Source organism: Melanerpes formicivorus, unplaced genomic scaffold (genome assembly GCF_026170545.1).
Source record: "Melanerpes formicivorus ecotype bairdi unplaced genomic scaffold, bMelFor1.0.p_v2 SCAF_5, whole genome shotgun sequence".
Taxonomy (NCBI): domain Eukaryota; kingdom Metazoa; phylum Chordata; class Aves; order Piciformes; family Picidae; genus Melanerpes; species Melanerpes formicivorus.
Genome location: NW_027142357.1, coordinates 23,420,504 through 23,445,620, shown reverse-complemented (window position 1 = coordinate 23,445,620; position 25,117 = coordinate 23,420,504). Strand labels below are relative to the sequence as shown.

The 25,117-nt window shown below is 35.4% G+C and overlaps 1 protein-coding gene across 1 annotated transcript in view; it reads right to left on the bottom strand.

The window, feature by feature from the left end:
• KCNH7 (potassium voltage-gated channel subfamily H member 7) overlaps positions 1 to 25,117 on the bottom strand; it is a 228,139-nt gene that overhangs the window by 83,176 nt on the left and 119,846 nt on the right. The window contains exons 3-4 of the mRNA XM_068138751.1: positions 10,860 to 11,015; positions 2,184 to 2,216 (exon numbers count right to left, since the gene is read on the bottom strand). Of these exons, the coding sequence (XP_067994852.1) occupies positions 2,184 to 2,216; positions 10,860 to 11,015 (189 nt within the window). The remainder of the gene's footprint in view (positions 1 to 2,183; positions 2,217 to 10,859; positions 11,016 to 25,117) is intronic.

Below are 25,117 nucleotides of genomic sequence, written 5' to 3'. Positions count from 1 at the left end.
TGGTCTCAACTCCCTAGCTGGGAGTGACATTTAGTATATCAGACTCTCAGCTTTCCCTAGATTTAGACTTTCCAAAATTAAATCAAAGGAGTTCCAATGCACAAAAAAGTTTTCACAAGATAAATTAAGTGATGTGTAGAAATTTTCAGGACAGTTTTCTGGTATGATGTACTGTCTGTCCTTTACTGAGAGCTAAACCAAGCTCAGATGCCTATGTTCCAGTACAACCTGTTGACTGTGGTAGAGTGTTGAAGAAAATCTTGGATAGTTTTGTCATAGTGGATGACTTGTCTGGCTATAATATGAAACATATATTCATTTTTCATTATATAAGACTGAAGAATACAGCACAATTATCCACAAAGATCAATCTATTCTAAACAGAGAGAGGTTTCCTTGACAAGGTAAGGTAGGTCGATTATGGGAGTCTTTCCTCTAGAGCATGGGTTTTTTTTTGTTTTTAACAGTACTTTTCTGAAACTTCTTCAAACAATGAGTAAAATTAGTTTCACAAATGGAGCTGAAAGACTGAAAATTGAATGCCTACTGTCAAGGAATTTTCAGGATCTAGGTCATCAGAAATACAGACACAGGCAATTATTGAACTGCTTCTCAAAGGCTTAGAAATACCATCCAAGAGCTCACAAAACAGACTGAAGGAATCACAAAACATTGGCAGCCTAATATAGAAGCAAATACTTGAATGTGCTCTATGCAAACACTCAGGCATGTGATACTGCCTTATTTTTGGTCTGGGCTCAGCAGACTTTAGGACAGAGAATTACAGCAAGAGCCATTTATGTTTTTTTCCAGTTCTTTTCCCCTAAATGTAGAGATGCATACATAAGTGGATAATTTTCTTGCTCTGCTAATTAAATATTATTAATTTCTTTTCAGGCAGGAAAAGGAAGTCATGTCTAATTATTAACTACAGAAGTTTAAATTTATTATTCTTAGATACTGCACACACAATTTTTTATCCTCTGGTATGGTCTAATTTAATTTTGGTATTTCAGTTCCTCTTTTAGATTTGTCTAAAATTTAAGATTGCACTTGAGTTCTATGAGTATTAGTAACAGCAATCTTTATGTTGGTTTGTGAGAAAGTAATTTTTTATTCTGTGCTGGGGATGGCACAGTTTTGTCTTCAGGCTACACTTCTCCTAAAAGGTAATATTTAGAATGGCTAAGAGAATAATACTGTTCCAGATTTTTCTGTCTACACATAGGTTTCCATAGGTTTCTGAGGTAGTCTGTCAAAATATGAAAGGAAGGAAATGAAGGGAATGTGTAGGGCTGACCTGTCTGAGCAGTATTCTCAGGGTGTGTCTATGGATAGATCCTTGGATATGAATATGAATCTGTACTTTTACTTGTCTGGTTTTCTTCCCATCTTTGATTGAGATGTCATTTTATTAGGTCTTATTCATCATGTTGAGATTATAGGAGTTACGATGTGTTTATGAAAAAACCTTAAGAAAAAAGAAGTTTTGGTTCTCTCAGGAAAATATGTTACTTCTTGCATCTTGCTTTTTTATTTCTTAGACACAATTAAAAGTGCAAAAGAAGAAAGAAGCAAATAACTGCAACAAGACAAAATAGCAACTGTCATAACAAATATTATATGCAAAGAATTCATCAACTAGCACACTATTTTGTTATCTTGCTGAGAATATGGTGGTTTTTTTTTGGTAGCTGGAAAAAAAATTCTTCCATCTATTAAATCAAGTTCACAAGAAATTCTCAACCCTTCATCACCTTGGTTGCCAGACTTCACAGAATAAAAGATACCATTTTTTTTTTCTGAGACAGGAAGTCTGAAGAAGTTCTCTTTATGTTTTAACACTGAATTTATATACCCCTACCAATTAAAGCAGTGTGTTTTGTCTCGTATACTGATTGAATTTTTTTTATGTTCCACATACAAGGACTTTCAGTGATAATAAAATGAAAAGCATCAGTACATTTGGATTTTATATGTCATATAATTATACCAAATTCAATAGTTTAGGTGTTTCATCTATAAGTTTGCAGAAATAATTATTCAGAGAGTGGAAATGAGAACCCTATTTTGACTTGCGCTCTTCTACAATTATATAAAATGTAATGAGACCCTGAAATAATAGAACTGGAACAAAACAATAAAAGGACTTTAGTAGACAGAATTTTAGAAGATAGATTTACCTGAAGAAGAGCCACTCGAAAGGTTGTTACCATCTGAAATACAATTAAACTAGATTTACAATAAGCTTTAGCTTTAGAAAAACAGATTCAAAGAAATGAAAAGACTATTGAGAAAGGAAGGTAGAATATCCAATTTCTTCACACTTTAGAATAAATTCAAGTAGCTTGAATTCATATAAAATATATGTAATTTGCAGAAAAAATGTTCTAAAAGTGAATTGTCTTTTTATTCATAAAATTTAAGAACTATTCCATTAAGAAGTGCTTTGATAATTGCAAAGTTTGTTGCATAGATCAATATATGTTTCCAATTACTAAGTATTAAAGTTGTCTAATGTTTCAGACAGAAAACAAAAGTATCCAGGTTAATGTGCTATTTCTTATGTACTGGAACCTCTTCTAGTTTCTTTGTGAACTCTTTGCTATGAAATGCCAGTTTTGTTTGTAAAAAACTCACTGAAAAGTTGATATATTCATAATCTTAGGAAGAATAAGCTTTATTCCCTGACATTTTTTAAGAGTATGACCTTAAAGAAGTTTCATATTCCTCATAGGACTCACTTATTTCATATCTTTATGGAAAGAACTCCTCAGACTATGTGTCTTTGTCGATTGCTTTCAGGTCTTTGAAATGCCAAACTTGCGTGCAATGCTATGTTTATTGATATAGGAGTGTATCAAGGGAGTGATCTGGACAGGCTGGGTCAGTGGGCTGTGATAAATTGTATGATGTTTAACAAGACAAAGTGCTGGGTCCTGCACTTGAGTCATAACAACTCCATGCAACACTGCAGGCTTGAGGGAGAGTGACTGGAAAGTTGGCCAGTAGAAAAGGACCTTAGGGTGCTGGTTGACAGTCATCTGAACATGAGCCAGCAGTGTTCCCAGGTCACCAAGGTGGCCAACAGCATCCTGGCCTGTATTAAGAATAGTGTGGCAAGCTTGAGTAGGAAAATTGTTGTCCCTTTGTACTCAGCACTGGTGAGGCCACATCTCAGATACTGTGTTCAGTTTTGATCATCTCAATATGAGAAGGACATTGAGTTGCTGGAGTGTGTGTAGAGAAGGGCAATTGTCATAGGGTTGGGGGAAAGGCCAGGCCCTTTCCCCCCCTTGTGAGTAGAGGGAAAGAAAGTTGAAAGGGAAAAAAAACCTCACAGCTGGATTAGCAAAGGAGTGTGGGCTATATATTTACAAAGCAGCTTAGGAAATGCAGGTTTATGTACAGAATTTACAGTATTTACAATATATACAGAAATATACAACAAAGTCACACAGAAATGAAGGTTCCCTCCTCTGCTGAGGGGGGTTCCCCACCCCTGCTCCCCCTTCTCTCCCCCTTTCCCCAGAGAGGGTTAGAAAGAGAGAAAAAGAGAAAATTAACTAAGAGCAGTTATGTGTTAGAATGTTAGAGAGTGTCTTATCTGCTCCAAGGTCAAGCCTGGCCAAAAGCCCAGAAAACTGCGAGCTGCAAAGGGGAGAAAGCAAAGTGCAGGAATGCCCAGGATTCTCTGCTGCACTCCCAGTTCAAAAGGTGCTTTCCCCCAGTCTACCAATGAAATTAGTTTAGATCCGTCTTTCATTTACAAACATCCGACCACAGTATTCCCTTTCTTAAGGGGACAGCCTCAAACGGTCACAGCAATGAAGCTAGTGAAAGATCTGCAGAACAAGCCTTACTAGGAGCCACTGAGGGAACTGTGGTTGTTTAGTCTCAGTGCTCTGTACAACCACCTGAAAGGAGCTGTAGTGAGGTGGGTGTCAAACTCTTTGCCCTAGTTGCAAGTGATAGGACATACAAGACTAATAGGATATATTTATCCTAATACCTGTTCTTTTAGTGTCATAGGTTGAGTTTTAGTCTGCTGCTATTCATACCATTCTTCCTCATGCCAGTTTAAAAAATGAAAGTGCTGGCTGGAGCAAAGTATTACAGGGCTTGAAGTTCAGTATGGAACATGGGAGGCTTTCCGTTCTGGTTGCTGGTTAATGTTCCAGATTATGGGATATTCTGCTGAGATGGCAGCAAGACGGGGAGGGATGGGGGAGTAGCTCTGGCTTGGGCTTTTAGCTTGCTTGCTTCTGACTGCTGCTTTCTGCTTTTGTCTCAACCCGGAGTTTCTGTGTTTTGTTTTTCCCTCATTTCTCTGTTGGTGGAAAAGGCAGGTTAACCCATTTGTTTTAGTTTAAACCATTACAGTTAAACAGCTAGGTATTTGTGGAGCACTGTAAGCAAAAGTACCACAGGTTCTTCTGTCTTTCAGTAGTGATTGCTGTTTGGGTATATTTCTTTGACAAGAGTGCAACACTTTCTCAGTTCACCTGACATTTGCTGCAATTTACCTTGGAGAAAAATACACATATTGTCACGAGGGTTGTCAGAACTATGCTGCTGGTTGGCTAGGTAGGAATCTTTGTCCTGGACACAATTTTTCTTGACTAACCCTCACTTATAATGAATTTGCTCACAATGGTGCAGCTAAAAAGAAGATTTTTGACAAATCGTTCATGTTTTGGGCAAAGTCAAGGGGTTACTATTGCTTATACAAGCCCTGTTCTATGTGCATCAAATGGTATTACAAGTACTTCAAGGCAACATTATTGTCCAGATATGTTCAGGAAAAGAAATACACTCGCCTTTCACTAAACTGCTAAGCTCACTTATATAACAAAGTGCTTTGTGCAGAGATATTTTGAGTTAACTCTCTGACTTAAGGGAAAGGTCTGATTTGGATTTCAGCTGCGCTTATTTTATTTGTAATTTTAGTGGATGAGGTGAACTCTACTCCTGAGATGTGACTCCATTGCTAAGATTAGGGGATAGAGAGAAAATTGGTGTAAGGACCTTGAAAGCATCTCCTCTCTTGAAAGGTTTCCTGATTATGGCTTTAGCTACTTTAAGAATATTGTTAATCTGTTCATTTTATTTGAACCTTATCCAAACCAGTATGCATTTATTGGATGTATGACAAACCCTTTCACATTTCTTTTAGAGGAAGAAACTCAAAAAATTATGCCAGAGTGTCTTTAGTAAGTTTATAGATTTTGTAGTGGTAAAATGATAAAACAATCCTTACATACCCCTCTTCAGAAGAATCAATGATATGCTTAATCAAATAACTTTCTGGACTTTCTCTCATGGGGTAATAAACACCATGGGAACCAATATTAGCTCATAGGTTAGTACTTCTGGCGAGTCAAAATGTTTTAAAAGTAAATGAATAAAACTTGTGATAAAGTTATGTCATTTGAGTTTAGCTATTTTAGCCTATGCATTAGTAGGAGTTTTGCTTTAGACAGGACTGGAGTAAATGTTAGAAAAAGTGCCTACAAGTCAGTAAAAAGGTAGCATGCTCTAGGTGAAGTAGAAAATACAGACAACTCAGAATTAAAGTTCTGAGAGGTATTTCTCATCCCATGCATGTGTGTACATTGCAATCCCTAAAATGGTTGACTTAAAGTGGAAAGAATATTGCTACGTTATTGATATCGAAGTTAGAATCTTTCTGTCAGTGTGAAATGGCTGCTAATCTCTGTGTTCAACCTATGTTATGATAGATTTAGATATTTTTGAGTTACTAGCTTTACAGATGCAAAGTAAATTTCTGCAAAAATTTGCCATCAAGTTAGTTCAGTAAATGAAAATGCCAGATTGGAATGTTTGACAGATTTGAGATTAAAATTGGACTGTTACTTACATGGTTCTGTTTCATCAACAGATGACTTACTTATATACACAAGTAATAGAAGTCTAACATTTTATAAGAAAGTGTTTAATAAAGTCTGTACAACACACTGTACAGGAATTCTTATCTTTTGATTATCAATTTCCATCAATGATAATTTAGTAGTGTTCACAGAGTATTTTTTCTAATTTTGTATAATATTATGACTTCTTAAATTAGTTCATTGTATAAAATCTGCAGAAAGCTGTTTTTAAAAAAATATAAACTTGTTAGAAAAGGCTTGAAGTAATAATGAGTAGCATTATCACACTTGGAAGTGAGACAAATTTAGAAAAAGTGATTGGATGATGAATGGAAATCTATATCAGAAATCAGTTTCTATAACTCTCATTTTAACTGCGCATTGTACTAATACATCCTCATGGGAGAAGAGGATGTTAGTCGTGAAATAAGTGCTTCCAGAAGAAATGTTCTCATCTCTCTGAATACAAATATGGAACAGACAAAATACTAAATATATTTGAGTAGAAGTTCAAACAAAAGAATATGACAAGTATTTTAGTTTTGTTGGTGGGTTTTTTTTTTTTTCACCAAAAGTAAAGAATTATATATGAACAAAGACTTCCTTTGTTTTACTAGTGAAATGGCATACATTGAAAAATAGAATTGTGGAAACCCACAGAAGTATTTCAATGGAAAAGAGCGAAAAAGTAGTTGGCTGTGATTTAGTAGTTCTTTACAGATTTGATGCATGCTAAGATTTTCCAAAAATTAGCTATTTGATTCTACAAATACCAGTCAGACTGCCATAGATGATAAATTCTTGCAAGGAAGAATAAAGGGAACAAAAGGATCAGCTGAGAGGACTTCTTACAGTATTGTGAAACTAATACTTTCACTTTTCACATTACTGCCTTTTTTTTTTTGTTTGTTTGTTATTTTTTTTTCTGCATATGAAATGTGATCTCTTGAGCACCAGACTAGAAAAAATTCTCATTATACTCAAATGTGGTTATCAAACTCCTGGCAACATATCACAATTTTTAAAAAAGAATGTAATAATGAGTTAAGCCAAATGCTTTATCAGAACCTAGCTGTGTCAGCCACCATAATGGCACATAAGACAGGATCCCAATACCAAAGAGCTTACAAAAACTGCTTTAAAATGTGCGTCAGTATTCAGCTAGTAAATTTTTAATTATCTGCCCATTGAGAACTCTCAGATCAATCTAGCAAATGTTGCCTTCCATAGATCTTTCATTTGTTCAGAGAGCCCTCAGCCCTTCAAGAGATTGTCATTCCTCTTTTCTGTTAGAACTTTAGAAAACAGAGTACATTGTGTGTACTGCAAGAGATACTAGTTTTCTTTGTGTTAGATTTCAGTCACAAGGAGCACTGGGGTAAGCAATCTTGTTCAAAACACTTGGCTTCAGCTAGTAGGATAGATGTTTTTAGAAAAAGGAAAGATTTTTCAAAAGTACACTTGATAGATTGGATGTCAGCTTGTAATGAATCAATTAGAGGAAGAATTATAGAATGGAAGAGCTATTTTCTAGGGTCTAATGAATCTTTTTGTTTTCTATTCATTTTTAGTTCTTTGCAGTACTGCAGCCTGAGTCTGCTTTTTATTTGCTCCTAGGTTGAAAAGACATTCTAATTATAAGAAAATTCAATCCTAGGAGCTCTGGAAAGAAATCTTCCATGATCTGTGTACTTTTGGGTAACAGATGCTAACACAATTTGAAATCTTTTGTCTTTTGTCATTAGATGTTGCTTATCTTGGTTGTTTGTCAGAGATATATTGTATTTGTTATATGTCTGGTTCCCTTTCTATTTTTATTCTCTAAATTGGTTGCTGGGTTTGAAGTGATTTCTCTTTTCCTTTTCTTTTCTTTTCTTTTCTTTTCTTTTCTTTTCTTTTCTTTTCTTTTCTTTTCTTTTCTTTTCTTTTCTTTTCTTTTCTTTTCTTTTCTTTTCTTTTCTTTTCTTTTCTTTTCTTTGCTTTTCTTTGCTTTTCTTTGCTTTTCTTTTCTTTTCTTTGCTTTTCTTTTCTTTTCTTTGCTTTTCTTTGCTTTTCTTTGCTTTTCTTTGCTTTTCTTTGCTTTTCTTTGCTTTTCTTTGCTTTTCTTTGCTTTTCCTTTTCTTTTCTTTTCTTTTCTTTTCTTTTCTTTTCTTTTCTTTTCTTTTCTTTTCTTTTCTTTTCTTTTCTTTTCTTTTCTTTTCTTTTCTTTTCTTTTCTTTTCTTTTCTTTTCTTTTCTTTTCTTTTCTTTTCTTTTCTTTTCTTTTCTTTTCTTTTTTCTTTTCTTTTCTTTTCCTTTTTTCTTTTCTTTCTTTCCTTTTTTTTTTTTTTTTCTCAATGAACCAGTGCCTGTTACTGTCCGTTTCATGTGTGATTCTGCATTACTTGTTGATATATGTTCTAAATAGAGCAAGATGGAAAAACCTAACTCATCTTCCTAGAGAATCCATTGTTTACCTTTCTTACCATGGGAACATGACTATAAAAAAAAATATTTTGCTAGTAAACAATCCACCTTTCTTGTGACTTCTTTTGTTGCTTATCAATCTCTGTCTTTTCTACATATTAAAGGTTTTGTTTGTTTTAATTTAAGTCCACCATTGGACTGCACACAATCTTTTGCAGTTATTTATGGAAGTATTGCACAGGTTGGCCTCTTTCTTTAGAATTCTCTCTGCCAAGAAGAATTTTTGGCTATGTAACATATATTTTGTACCACTGCTCTTCCAATTCTGCCCACATAACAGTCTGCTCTGAAATCACAAGCAACTAGGTAATACTGAGAGCAGTCATGTGCCTGCTCTACTTTCTGCCAGTTTCTAACATCTGGCTGTGCCCACTAGCAGGAAAATGGTTCAAATCACCTTTCTCTGCCTCCTTTTGCACCTTGATCTTTCTCTATTACCTACTGAACTTGGAGGCCCACCTATTCATTTTTGAAGAACTCTCAGCAAGGAAATCTCTTGTGCATGTCGGGAGTCAATGCTGTAAAACAAGAGAAGGATGTTTTGACTGATTTTTTTCAGATGTCCTCTTCAGCGGCCTTGCTATGACAACACTTTGCAAATGACAACACTTGAAAATGTACAGTGATGTATTGCAGACAGAAGAACAAAAAAGATCTTTTCAGGACATGGAGAGCCCAATTTACCCCCTCCAACTGGTACTTTGCTTTCTGTTTTCTCAGTAAAGCCACATTAAGCATGGACCAACTGTGCAATTTTATGTTCTAAGCTTGTTTTTAAATCTATCAAGTGTTTAAAATTCATAAAATCATGGCATTCTGTAATAGAAACAGAGTATGAGTAGGGCTCACTTGATGTAACTTTAATAATTATTTTTCTGATGTAATCTTATTATTTTTCTGATACCTGTTAATGGGAACTTTATTGTAACATTACTAGAAAAAGAGAAGTGTTTTCTTGATATCTGAAGAAAATTGACAAATACTGCTGACAACTCTGCAAAACAGAATAAGAAAAGGAAATACAAAAGCACAAGATTGTTTCAAAAACTTGTGATTTTTGGTGAGCAATAATAACTGAGAATTGCTAGTTTACAACAATGGGAATTTTCCTTTCCACAGTCTTGCATCTACTGCTAATACAAGGTTACACAGGCAAAAAGTGGAAAGACTGGCTCATCTGGAACAATTCAGCATGAACGCTTTCTCCATGCTTAACAAAAAGAGCATTTTTTAGTCTCCTGATTAGTTACAGAAATAAATTTCCATCTTTTAAGAATGTGAATGATTTGGCAACATTATGAGGGGATTCTTTTAATGTATTTTTTTGATAGCCACAGAAACTTGAGTGAGATCCTATGCATTTTGTTCAGGACATACAGTGCAGAAAGTCTAGATAATGGATAATGGCAAAGATTGTTTTCATCAGAAGAAACCTGGTAGTGCTGTTGTATGCATGGCTACAGGCCTGCTCCTTACAATCTTCTCAACATAACTATCAGAAAGAATAATACAGCATGTCATCACTTCAGGTCATGCACAGTGTTAACATTGGGAAAGTTCTCCCCTCATTTCTAGCAGTGAACATTGTACTGGTCTTTGTGTCTTATCTAGAGAAAGCCAATGTGCTGATTTAACAATCAGAAAAGTGAGGTTCCAGGTCCCTTTATCATCCTAACTTAAAAGATAATTCCACTGTGAAAAGGTATTTTCCAAAAGTTGCTGAGCCAGCCAGAGAAGATTGTTAATGCTCACTGTTAGAGCATGCTCTGCTTTACTAAGAGCTTGTACAAATGGAGACATGTTCTGTGAAATCTTATCATAAGAACAGATTATGTGAGTGCAGATGCAAAGCAGAAGGATCATGTACTGTTGCTAATATAGAGTGAAGGTCAGCGAAAGAGCACTTGTTTTGCAGATAGTTGAACAGGAAGCTATACAGTCTATCTGTATAAGAAATGGTGTAGGATTTTCTAATTTTGAAAATACATTCCAGAGTGGAATGAAAACAAAAGCATCTCTATATATCCAAACCCCCCCGCATCCATCAAGACAATTTGAATACTTCAATTTGACAAAATCAAGATTGTTAATTATATTTTATATTAAAAAAAAAAATCTAGTCTAATTTAATCAAACCTGCCACCAACTATTTTTTTATTTAGAATGGAAAATATAGATACTCAGTTTTGAACAGGCTAAGGTGAAATATTTGGCTGCACCATAATATTGTTTTTACAGATGTATGTTAGTAATCAATTTTTGTCAAGGGCACTATCTAAATCAATTTATATTCCCTAGAAAGACTAAGAAGATCCATATTGTTAGTAGTACCCAACAAATGATAGGTTACTATGCTAGTATTATAAGAGGTTTATTACACTTAACTTGTGGTTTGGATAGTATCTTAAATTAGCCAGGCAATAGGGATTACACTGTTTCTTTGGTATCATTCAAGCCCAGGTTACTCTCCCGGATAAGAGTAGAGGTAAGCAGAGTAACTTACGATTTACAAGTTTGGATGGTAAAATTGGTTTGCACTTCTCAGGAGATGCCACATTCTCTTCATCTGTTACATACTCAAAATTAATAATAAACATCATTGCTACTCCCTCTTGATTTTTCACTGGGATTATGTGGGTGTTGCAAATAAAGGTAGATCCTGCAGACGGAGAAAAGAAAAGAAAGGAACACATAACTCAATGGAAACCATTATTTTTTTCACTCCACTAATTCCAGTTCACCAACAGATAAAGAATATTTCTTTGATTGAACTTCAGACACACTATTCCCTAATTTAAAGAGGAACATTTTCACAGAAAGAAATAAATATTTTGATAATTTCTAAGATTATTATCCCTTCCTTCTTTATTTTTTTTTTTTTTTTAATTTGCTAGAAGTACCTATGCAGACAGACTTATAATATGAAGACATTTGGTACCAAAAGTAGCAACGTGAACAGTGCTCAAAACAACACTAGTGAAGGCAGCAGAACCCTGTTCCTCCAAATGTCAAGCATTCTTCAGACTTTTGCTTCTATTACAACAGGGTGAATCATGCATTAAATATTTATGGGTGTAAATATATCACTATTCTTATTTTAGATCTCACTCTTTTGAGGGCTGTGTAATGGTGTCTAGATCTGTGTTTAAAAATATGTTTGTTATCTGATCCTATGGGGTTTTACATTCTATCTTGAAAACCTAAAATGTGGTAGTGATTTTCAATAATCTACAGAGATATTTCACTTAAATGTTACATACAATTTGAAGTAAGAATCTAAAAGCACTTTAGTTTTCAGATGTATGGAGCACACCCAGCTTATACCGAAAAGAAGGTGTATTTTCTCAGCACCTCTGGTACTTAGGTGTTACTGTTCAAATACTTAATCAGAGATTTAAATATTTTTATGTGTTAATTCCTCTTAGGAAGTTTCACTTTAAAAAGTCATTAATTTTGACTTAAGTCCTTCTATTTACCTGACAGAACATAGTGATTCCAAAATTACTGTTATTGCTGTAAGCAATACAATAATATGCTAATAGCTTGATGCAAACACAATTGTGAGATGGTTTCTTTCTATGATAGCTAGGGACTGATTTAATGTACATCATCTGCAATTTATGCATTCAGATGCAGTAATTACTGAGACTTGACAGGTTGTGCAATTTGACAAAAACAGAACCTGATCTTACACAAAAATAACTCTTTGTTTTGTTTGGTTGTTTGGTTTTCATTTTGTTTTGCTGTTGAGCAGAGAGATAGTAAAAATTTATGTCATTATAACCAAGATCCAGCTCCTCATATTTAATGTAGTACTTGCTATAATGTGGTAAATATGGCAGTTTAATCTGTGTATAAAATTGACGTGCTGGCCTTTCAAGTTTTGCAGCTGTGGCTTCAATCCATTTAATAAAAGAGTTAAACTGTGGCACTTGCCACAGTTGCCATGGTTACAGACTCAATGACTTTAGTAAACAGAAAATAAGCAATTTAAGACTGTTCCATTAGGACTAAAAATAGAAGTGCTGCAAGCCAAGAATTGCAACATAAAGTGGTTAAACAGAGGGTCTGAAGAGAATTTAGAAATAAATGTTGTGTCTCTACCTAACTAATAAAAATACATACTGAGTTTAAACAGTCAAACAATATTTATGGATTCACTTTGAAGGAAATACTATTTCATGATATAGACTATGTTTTGAGATGCAGATTAATAAGTTAAGCAGATATTCCCCAATCAGATACCTTTGACACAAAGAACTGGAGGTGGGACTAGGCTGAGGTTTGCATGACTTTAAAGAATATTGAACTCCAGTGGAACAAATGTTATCAGGTTTTGCAAACAAAAAGGATGAGGAGTCTCAGACTTCTTTAAAAACTCTCCTACTTTTGAAGGCCAGGGGTGTTTCATTTTGAAAATACTTCCCACAGTGCTAAGTAATGACACCATCTCCCGTTTATGTAGAACATTCCGCCCTCAAGCATTTACAAACCTCATTTGTACTGGAGCTAGGGATTTGTATCTCTGGGGAGATGCAAAAGCTGGTTAAAAGCCCACAGCTTAAGAATGCAGCAAAAAAGAGCACAGGGTTAAAAATTTAAGCTATATGAGGAAATATTTCAAGAACGAAAATGGGAAAGATTCATGCCTGGTATAATTCAGCTGATTTCCTTTGAAGACCAATTGCACCAGCATGCTAATGTATCCAGCGTAGTTCACTAGCCTTAATTTTTTTTCAAGTCACCTGGCTTTTTAATAAGCATAGAATTATTAGGTGCAAAATGGCTAGAACTGGAAATCCGTAACTTAAGCAAAACACAATACCTGTCTCAGTCACTATCAATGTCATCAGATATAGAGTAGTTATTATATTGAAATACAAAATACAGAATAGAAAGGAAGACCTAGTGTGACTGAAAAGTAAGAGTTGGGTACATAGAAAGAAAATCAGCAAATCCATGAGCTATGCATTGAGTTGTTGGAGTTGATGGCAAGAAAGAACTATTAAGAGTTACCTTGTCTATAAACAATCTTCTTCAATATTTGCACTCTAGCATTCCAGTGCTCTTCACTGCACTCAGCATATATTCTTTGTTTTGTCTCTGTACTGAGTGTTTTGAGAGTAAGAAATGCTTCTGACAAGCAATAAAAATTGTAAGAGGGTTTCTGGAATTTGCACTTGTTGTCTACTGGCACAGGGCAAGTGGATGATACAATTAGAATAATTATTAAAATTATATCTCTATAATTAATAGATTCATCAATATATGTGGATTTTCTGAAGAATACTATTAAGGAGTAATCATGAAATACACCTGTTGTGCTCACTTGTTATCATTGTTGGAGGTGAAAAGGGGGAAAAGATGGGTATTTTCTTGTCAGCTTCAATTCCAGTCTTGTGGCAATGCCAGCGACGAGCAGCGTGAGCAATCTGGCAGTGCAGGCCTAGAGCCTGACATGGTGGTAGGCCATAAATGCAGAATCAGCTAGCAGTGTAGCAAAACAGTGCTGTGCCTGCAGCATGTAACTAAAACAAGACACTGGTAGCTATAAACATGGACAGTTATCTTGGGACAACAGGACATGCACCTGCATCAACAACCTCGTTGTGTCATTAGTAGTTGGACCAATAATCTGTAATAGTGCAATGTGTGGTCACTCATAGGGAACCAATGGAGCTATGCCAACTAGGCTCTCCGAGCTTATATAAGTTGTAGCAGTTGCCTTGCTACGCACTTCTGCCTTTCCTGTCTCCTGTTTCTTCTACACTTTACAGTGCTATACTTGCACTACAGGCCTGCTCCATAGGCCTGCACCTCAGGCCTGCACCATCGGTCCACAACACTGGAACAATAAAGGAACAATACTTGATCACATTGGTCAGCCGTATTGATTCCCAATCTCCGTCGTCCTACACAGTCTTATAAAGGCTTACTTTCTTTCATCTTTGGTATTTTAAAGACTAGTATTTTATCTAGTTAAATTAGTGGCTATATATCCATATGTCCAGAATAGATTCTGTTCCCCTATATGCTGCTGCATGGATGAGCTGTATGATTCTATAGTTATGTATTCAACGACATGGCTTTATCAGACCAGACAAACTGGTGTGAAATAAATAACTGCCAAAATGTAAGCAAAAGTGACAATAAATATTTAAGAAACAAAGATTTAGGATACATTAGGATTATATATGAATACATTGCACCATTTTAGCAATTCTGGTGCAGCAAAGCCTATTTAGGTATCTGGCTGCATAGTGTTTAAATTTGACTTGCTTCATGAGAGCAGTACAAAGCAGGCACACCAAAGCAATTAAACTGTTTCATTAATCCTATTTACCTTCCCAATGATTCTGTATAGAAGATTTTAGGACAGGCTGCATCTTCTCCTACAACTGTAGTCATTTATTTGAATTGTAATAATTCCATTTATGAGCAATTGGGAGAGGACAATAGAATTAATACAACAGTGAAGACATTCCAAATTACAAGAGCCTCCATTCTCATATGAAAAACTCTGACAAGCAAACTTTACAAAATGACACAACCCAAGCAACTGCTTTGATTCTGCCTTCCTGGGAACAAAATCTTCACAGATCATTACATGCACAGAGCTAAAAGGATCTCTGAAAAATGAGACACTGTGGCATTTAGGTAATTGTCCTAATTCTGTAAAAGCCCTGAAAAGACAGTGTGATTATCCAGGATGTTACCGCCACCCTGATGCCCTGAATCAGTCTGACGGTTTCTATCTGCATTCCACTATTGAAAGACTCAGATTTCTACCTTAACACAAATTCGAGGACTTCCTTCAGTGGGGCTGAGACTGGCTTCTGTTTATTTTGATGAACCAAACTTTGGTCCATGCACTAAAGCATTTATGAATGACTTCTCAGGTATTTTTTGTTACTAGAGCTGCTGTGGACAACTGACTAAGGCTACAGAAAGATGTTGAGTGTGTCCACTGTGTGCATATGCAAATTTCTTGACAAGTTGACCACATTCAGGAGTTTTATAGGATTTTTTTTTTTAAATTGCTGCAACCTACAAATGATCCAGTATAGGTATCTGTACAATCCATAGCCACTGCTGCTTATTTAAAATTGAATGTGAGAATGAATAAATCTAAACATAACTAAGAGCCAACAACAGTTTTCCTACTAGAACAAGACCAAAGTTAAAAATTAGAGGAAAAGACAACAGATGTGTTTCCAGAGCTAGGCAGTCCTGTCCTCTGTTTGCAGACAGATCTGAATGAGACCATTTTATTATAATAGAAAGACAGGCAAAAGAATCTGGGTATTCTGTACACTTTTATTAAATAATCAGCATGTTTATATTTTGGAAATAACTACACTCCACTTCCCTCAATATGATTCACATCTTAATTCTGTCAGCATTTTACTGAAAAGGAGCACAGAAAAGTGTGCATAGTTCCCATTTTGTTAGCAATGAAGTGAAATTTATATGTTTTTCACAGGTTCATTTTTGAGTAGCTGCTCTGACATTATTAGTCTGATCACAGTTATATTAAGTGGAAATCTAACATTCCTTTGTTAAGAAAGAGTTGGCTTCCATAAATAAAAAACCATAAAAAACAGCATGTAATAAAACACAATCAATGGCATTTTGTTATCTTGTATTCGTGTTTACAGCCTTGTTTGTCTGCTGGCTCGTGGGATTTGCCCAATGTTAATAAGAACTCTTTGAGGAAAGAAAAGAGAGTTAATCTGAGGAAGAATTAATTTGGAACATCAGAAGATGTTCTCTTGACTTTGCTCATCCTTCATGAAGTCTCTGTCTTTGGGATGAGAAGTCAAGGCATGGTTTTTTACTAACTCTTTACCTCCCTGAATAGTAGAGTTGATTCGGTTGGGAAAGGGCTCTAGCTCATCAAGAAAGAGCTTAGGAGTCATGCCTTGTGAATTTAGTTCACTGCTAAACCACTGTAATCCAAGGAGGGGGTAAAGCCTGCTGCTGAATCATAGAATCAGAATTGTTCTGGTTGGAAAAGACCTCTAAGATCATTGAGTCCAACCATCACCCTAACACCACTCTGGCCATTAAACCACGTCCCGAAGTTCTATGTCCCTATGTTTCTTAAACACCTCCAGGGATGGTGACTCCACCGCCTCTCTGGGTAACCTATTCCAATGCCTGAACACTCTTTCAGTAAAGAAATTTTTCCTAATATCCGAACTAAACCTCCTCTGGTACAATTTCAGGGCATTTCCTCTCATTCTATCACCTGATAGTAGAGAGAAGAGACCTACCCACTCCTCGCTGCAACATCCTTTCAGGTAGTAGTAGAGAGCAATGAGGTCTTTCCTCAGCCTCCTCTTCTGTGGACTAAATAATCCCAGTTCTCTCAGCAGCTCCTGATAGAACCCTTCATAGAACCCTTCACCAGATTTGTTGCCTTTCTCTGGACATGCTCTATCAACTCAGTGCCCTTTTTATAATGAAGTGGTCAAAACACAAATTCAATATTCTTTTCCTCCCTAACAGACAACTCCCCCCCCACCGCCCCCACCCCAGTCTCTCTCTCCTACTTTCAGACCAGGGCAGACCTTGGAAAGGCAGTTACTCTATTCCAGGTCCAGGGAAGTACTTGTCCACACAGGAAGTAGAGGGAATTTAATGAAATTAAATGCATACTCTGGTATTGAGAAAGGAAAGACTATCCTCCTTTGTGTGGACATTCAGGAAGGCTGAAACTCTTTTTTGTCAACCATTCCCAGTACGGCCAATACAATTAGTAACAAGTCCTTTGGAGCATATGAAATGCTGAAAACTCAAGTCCTGTTCTCTGGTCCAGACTGCTGGTTTTCATCTATTGTGTTGCCAAATGCTGGCAAATGAAGCACTCAGGCATGGTCTTTATATGGATCGGTGTGGTAAGGTCACAGGGGCAGTGTGGTAGATTTATTAGACAGAAGGCAAGTTAGGAAAGAGAATACAAAAACTTGTGAAATAAGGTTGCCCCCTGCACACTGCTGATAAAACTTTTATATTCTTAAAATGCCCTAAGGATAAGCAGAATACCCTTACTTGAAGCAGCTTCATGTGTGATTCTCTGGAATTGTGACTGTATTCCATGTTGTTCCACGTCTACTTTCAGCCAAAACTTTTGTTTTGTTTTGTTTAGTTTTGTTTTGTTTTATTTTGTTTTGTTGGTATGTTGTCAAGATTCTGGTAATAAACGGGTTAAAGCATTGTAACCAAGCTGGGAATGGTGCAGAAGAATGACACCTGAAAATTACTGGTTGTAATTAACAAATTAAACCAGTAAAGCAAATAATCTTATATCTTTGCAGGGTTACAAACAAAGGAAAGGAAATTGGAAGGAAAACAGTACTCAGTGAATATTTGCTCACAGAAAAAAAGTCCTTTTCTTTTATGCTTGAAATTCAGAAGACCATTTACCTCCAGTTTGATGTCCACTCTAAGTAAACAGGATACTTATCTGAGCTTTTGTTGGCATATAAGGACAATTTCACTGGGGATATGTATTGAATATTCAAGTGAAAGCCCGTTTGTCAAATATTGAGGGATGATGTGTACAGTGGTGTGGGGACTCACCATGACCAATCAAGGACTAAAAATCTATTCCTTTGTGTTTCTATTCAAGCACAAGCCAGGAATACTGCAGCATGCCACAAGAAATCAGTGAACTTAATGGAAAAGTTTGCCCTTCCCCCCCATTTTTTTCCCTCAAATCATACTAAGAACTCTATTCATGTAATGTTATGTTGAAAATAGTCATGTGAAGATCCTGCAGAATTTCACATGATGTTGTATTAGAGGACTCCAAATGACTTTACACGCATTTGTTGATTAAAACTGTGTCAATTAACACTAAGTATTTACTAACAGATTTTCACAATTTAGTCTGTCTGTTCATGCAATAAAAATTCCTCAAAGAGTAATTGAACCTGCCCTGTGAAAATTGTCCTCCTCAGCAATTTAGAATCAGATCACTGGAAACAGGTACCACATAGCTACTTGCTGAATTCTGTAACAAGAAACATCAGATAAATACTTCTGTCTGGGTTTACCTTCAGTTCTTTTCATTTTTGCACATTATGTCATTTATTTACATCTTTGGAGACATCGGAGCTGTAAAGACCCTACTCAAATTTTGTCAAAACTTTGACTTCAAAAGAAAGTATTACCCTTGGATGTTCCTTTTGTCCCCACCCTCCATTTGCTATACAGTAGCACACAACTATAGAAGTAAACAGAAGTAAACTTGATCCTAAGACTAAAGGTGGTAATTTTTGTAGCCATAAAGTGCATCTATTCCAGGAATCCTAGGCTGTATTAAAAATGTTGCCTGCTGCTGCCCTTCAAAGTGTGCAGATATTATTTTACTTTTTTTTTTTTTTTTTTCCCCCCTAATGGTGGTGGGAAAGAGGCTGCATCAAAAATGAGTGAATAAGGGTAACATAAAGAAACTCTTGATCCCTTTTGCACAACTGAATTTATAGATAACAGCTCCAAACTACTAAAACATGTCTAGTGTAATTCCATACAGAGCTTTGGCTAATATGTTGTACAATTCTCTTTGTTTTGCCTGTATCTTCTGAGATGTGTCTTTATGTCAGCATTTTTCAGTTCTATCTGACTACAAAAATTCCTTATTATTTATCATGTTGTGTGTCACGAATGGGGAATTCACGAGCTTCCCATTAAGCATGCTGCAGATATATCTGTATGACTACCTCTTTTAAAAGATTCATTCTGAAGAACAACTAAAAATAGATTGCAGGTTGAAATGTGTTATATCCCTTTTCAATTGAATTGCTATTTTTAGGAGTAATGGGTAGAGACAAGAAGAGCGTATTTGACCAATATTTATTAGGGACCTTACAGTGACTAAATGGGACCTGTTCCCTTTGACAATGCACTCCACCCTTCATATCAAATAGATGCTCATTAGGTCACTGGGATGATTGCTGACATTAAGATTTGATTTATAGGACTGATGCAGGTTTTGTAAAGTATTAACTTATAGTGTTTAGAGGTGGTGGAAAAATTCTTAAACTAGCAAAATAAAATAAAAAATCACTGTCTGGAGGCTGTGGACAGGTTCGTTATTGGACTGACCTATATAAGTATCTAATTTTCTCTCCTTTTAGTCCCACTTATAATTCAATAGATATTGAATTATATCTGTATGCTACTGCATTGACACAATTATTGCTAAACTCCTAATTATAGTATCTACACCTACAGTGATAGTGCTATGGTGATTAAACTGGTTAACCTGGTTAATTCTATTCTATTCTATTCTATTCTATTCTATTCTATTCTATTCTATTCTATTCTATTCTATTCTATTCTATTCTATTCTATTCTATTCTATTCTATTCTATTCCATTCCATTCCATTCCATTCCATTCCATTCCATTCCAATGCTGAAACCTTTTCATATAGAAAGACAATTTCTCGGTGCTTTGTTGCTTAAGCATGTATAAACATGTACAAAACATATAGAACAATGAAATGAAAAATAAGCAATCAGCGATGCTATGTGTCTACAAGTAGAGACCAAGAAAAGAGCATAGACTGAAAAATTATCAAAACTGTACATTGCAGGGTAAAGTCTCATTTAGTTTCCAGGCTGCATGCAGAATGTTTTTTGGGAAAGCACAGCTGGTGCAGAAATTGCAAACTCAGTGGTTGGTGTGTGGTTTTGTTTTTGGTTTTTTTTAATTTCTGTCTTGATTCACCCTAAAAATACACTTGAGTTTTGTCAGAGTGGGGGTTTCTCTTGGGCACAGACTGAAGTCAGGAGCTGCAGATCCTACAGTTAGCCTTGAACACTCTCTTCAACTGACATTTCTGAGAGGTACATTCTGGTATGTACATAGCAGAGTAATAGCTGAGTCTGAAATGATTTTCCCGGGCAGATGTAATTGCCAGCAGTTTACAATGGTGGTATGTTGAAACGTAAGTGTTGGAATCATTTAGGTCCTAAGCTTAGTTTAAAATCTCAATTACACATTGTCTTCATCTTACAGAAGTATGTATCAACTAGTGCTGCTTCTGAAAAGCCACGTCTGACTTGTTAATAAAAATACTTCTGCCCCTGCATGTACAATTAAATATCTTGTGCCTGGTTTCTTGCACCTGTGTAAAGCCTCCAAGTGCACCACACGCAGAGCATATTACCAGATGCTGAGAAGTCAGACATTGCAGATAAGGGCAGATTGCACAAAGGGCTACATCTCTAGGGGAAAAAAAAAATTAAAAATTAATTGTGAAGTCTGTAAACACTTTGGAAGCTGACTGTTGAATAACTGAGGAGGATTTTTCATTCTTTTCTGTTACAGAGGTCACACATGAGTGAAGCAAGCTCAGTGGTCTTCATCTCATTTTCTGAGTACAAATGGTTGATTTTATGGAAACTTCCAATATAGTTGCAATGAATGCAAGATATATGACATTTGACTAATTTCACAACTGAACTTTTTAGCAGGGGAACACTGCAAGCAACAGTGATATTTTAGAAGGACTGAAATGTTTCACATAGATATTTAAAAAAAAATATGGATTATTTTAAAAGGAAAATATTGAAAGGTGATTTTTTTTTCCCCCTACATTACACAAGTAATTCCTGTCAGACAAAATTAATATATTTAAATGATAATTTAACTAAAGAGATATATATATATACTTTTCAGAGTTAACAGGGAAGAGACAATCCATTGTTTGTTCAGCCGCATGATATATTTGAGCTGAGCACATATTAAAATAAGAGCTTTTTGTTAGGTACTAAAATGTGGATATACTTGAACAGAGTTTTATTTTGTTTTAACAAAAGAGAACCCATAATATATTTCTGTAAAATACAGAGAATCCCAATATATGACAGTAGACAATAAAAATTAGCAACATCCAATGTCGTTGGACATAGATCAGTATCACTTTAGAAGGGTCAGTGATGAAATATCTTTTCTGAAAGAGGGTAGAAGAAAAAAATGTAATAACTTAATCTGTGTAATAATAATGAAGGGCTATAAAAAATAGTCTGTTGGCATTTGCACATTAGTTTAAGTAATTTTCATTAAGTTTTCAGTCTGTGTCAAGACAGAGAATTTTTGATTCTGAAAGGTCATAGCAGTGGAGATTATATTAATTCAGTGGAATTACATGTGATTAGACTAGTTTTGAAAACAACTGGATTTCATTGTGAAATGCTTTGACTATTTTCATTCACATTTTAGTAAGCTTGTTTAAAGCCTAGCATTAAACAAACACCAGATGTGTAGCTCAAGGTGAAATGCAGTGGTAGGATACATTTTCTTTCACACTTTTTTAACAGAAAATTAAAGAACTAGACAGCTCTAGCATCCATTTACAAACATTAAATGAGCATTTTAAAGTCAAATAAGGCTTAAAATAAATATTTACAAGAAACTACTAGATGAAAAATAATTGGTCTAGTTTCTCATTTTTTAGATATTTGGCTGAGAGTCAGCATGTATGCAATTTTATGTGCAAAATCTGGAGATGCATTTTTTCTATATTCCCCCCCTTCTTTCTTTCCTTCTTTCTTTGTCGTTTCCCCCATAGCTATTATTTTCTATGCCCTCATTAGAACTATACACATCTGGCCGTTCAACTGAGAAATGTCTTATTATATTCATGAGAAAAGAGATCTCTGGTTTGTTGAATATAGTCCATCTTGCAGAAAAAGTGCAGATTCAGACATTTTTGTGGAAGTAACCTCATTTATTCCCCCAGATTAAACTACGTAAACTATTTTAAGAAGTAATTGAATAACCTTACAAAGCAGAATGGAAGGGGAAAAAAAAAAGAAGCCAGAACTCTATTTCAGTAATTTGCTTCATTTGTCCAAGAGTCTAGAGTATACTATGAAGTAAGAGTGATCCAGATTCTGTTCTCATTTACACTGCACCATTTCAGGGAGATTTGTGATATAGTTCTTAATAGATATCCGAAAGAAGGTGGCATTAAATGGCCATACAGTATGTAGGATGATACAGAAAAATAGACCAACTACAGGTCCCCTGAGGCAAAAGAGAAATGCTGTCATTGCTGCAGACTTTCACAAGTGTAATGTGGATACAGCTCTACTGGCCAAGTGAAAGGAGTACCATTTTCTAAATATAGATGGCTTTCTCATGGAAATCATACCCCTGGAAAATCATACCCGTAGAAACATACCCTTCCTGATGCTTCAGAAGATAATTGATCATGAGTAGTTAGAAACACAAAAAACTCAAACTTACAGAAAAAAAAGTAAAAATCGTCATATGCTGCATCAGATGTAAAGTTATATTGTATGAATTGCAGTACTTAACTGTAAGCAGCAAATTGTATCTGAAGGGAGAGATCAGAGAGACACAAACCAAGGAATTCTTGTCATATGAAATAGCCATTATGAGGTCTTGGCAACAAAAGTGATGATCTGTAAACCCTCATCAGTGCAAAAGCCAATCCAGAAAGCTGATGGGAGTAGGTAAACTACTGGGAATGTGAAGCAAACAGATATAATCTCCCAGGACAAAGAAAGTAGCTAGAAAATATGTGGTATTCTGGGGTTCTTGATATCACAAAGTCATGGGATTTTGAATGCATGTTAATAATTGTGGTGGGAGGGCTATGTACTGGAGGTTGGCCAAACAATAGTTAAATATTAAATTTTTATTTAAAAAGTAAAAATGTTTTTTTAACAGAAAATCTTCATGTCATATGATGTAATTTTAATTTAAGATCTCTTTAGAATTGATAAATATTAATACCTTATGGGACTAAAAGCTCATGACTGCCCTAGGGGTGGCTTTCATGACCTGATTGCAATTGGTGCAGACAAACAAAGAATAATTTCAAGCAATAAAATGGTAATACTTGTAAATGGGTCATTTTCTATGGTTGAGAAAAATTGAGTAGAAATAATTGGGAGGAGAAATCAGAAAAAATATACGAATGAAAAATTGTTATTCCTAGTGAAAACATTAGGTAATAAATGAGTAATGATTCAAAGATGCTGCAAATCTTAGCTGCAAGTCCATCTTCATTGAGTGCAAATTTTTTAAAAAAAGGAAGGAAAAAGTAACAAATAGAAATGAACAGATATCTGTGGAAACCAAGAGGCATGTAACTAAATTAAGCAAAAAATTATTCCAATAACAGTGAAAGTCCACAAAAGTCCCAGTAACAACAGTTGTGGTACAATCATTACTAAGTCTGTGATAATAATAATGCAAATGCCAGATGGATCCTTTAAGAAGTATTTCTAAAGTGTGGTAATTCTTTGCTAGAATCAAAACATCAGCAGACATGAAAAAAAAAAATGTAATCAAATGTCTAGGTCTACATCTCAGCAATCTACAACTCTGATGTAACCTCTTAACAAATCTTGCTGGGCAAGGTTCCAGAAGGTTGGAACAACGCTGATATTGTGCCAGCATTCATAAAATGGATATAGTAGTTGAAATGACTGTATGGCAGCAAGCCTGACATCAGTTCTAAGCAAATAATAAAACCTGTGATGTTAGATTAATTTAATAAAGAATACTTGACAGGAATACAATTAATGTCACTCAGTATGGCAATGCAGGCATTATTAGTGGGTAAGACATTTGATTTGATTATTATAATTTTAGTATAAAAAAATAGCCAAGTAACTATTACAGGAATATGATTCTATACCGATTGCTATACAATATTCTAATAAAGTTATAGCACTATACATATAAAAAATCTCACTACAGAGTTTTAAAATTGACTGAGAGCATCTGCTTCATTAGCAGAGAATCAGAATTCAGTGTCAGTTCCTAGAGAAAGTCCACAGAAATAGCCACAAAAGCATTAATTTACTTTGAAAAGATGTGGAGAAAATATAAAATTGCTCCTATAATCACTTCTGAATACTTCAAAAACTACTCATGAAGTGGCTATTGACATCATAATGGGTCAAAGAATTTGGCTTGTTCTGTGAGTGGGACATTAAATGCAAATAAACTCATTCTGAAATGGTACATGGTTATAGAACCAGCACATGTAGGCTGAAAGTAAAAAAATGGTAGCTATACTCTGGAATGCACTGTCTCAAAAAAGAAATAATAGGGCAATATGTAACAGTGGTGAGTGTAGCATGCATAAAGTAGAGTAAGTAGTGAACCTTTCCCTATGAGTGCAACACTGGGGAGACTAAAACTGGATTACTGCATACACTTTTTGGCATCTGAATTCTTAAAGGTCATTGGAAAAGGGAGAGGGCATGAAAAAGGTGAGAGGAATAGCATTCTTTAGAAAATTCCTTTGGTGTGAATCTTAAACATGTCAATCTTTGTTGTTTAGTGAAAACCGGCTTGAGAAGTGACTTGCATTGCAATCAGTGAAAGAGTGCTGAATACTAAGGAGCTGTTGAGTCTAGCAGAAAGAACCTAAATGTCTGAAAGCTGAAAGCAGATCATTCAAACTATATCCTCTAGAATGAACCATCAGGGGAACTAGTAGTTCTCCCTCTATTTTTTTAGATCTGGAATGGAAGAACATACAGGTCCCTTTAACCAACAAAACCCATATACATCTTCATAAAATGTTAGCGTTTCTTCTGAGTATCTCATTTCAGTTGAAAGATTAATTCAATGCTTCCAGGCCAAACTTTCCTCTGAATGCACAATGCTCCATAAACTTTTCCCCTGTATTTGAGAATAAAGCGTCATGTGTTCTTCTTAGTCAATTGATAAACTTTCAAAAGCCCTCCATGATTCACCAAGA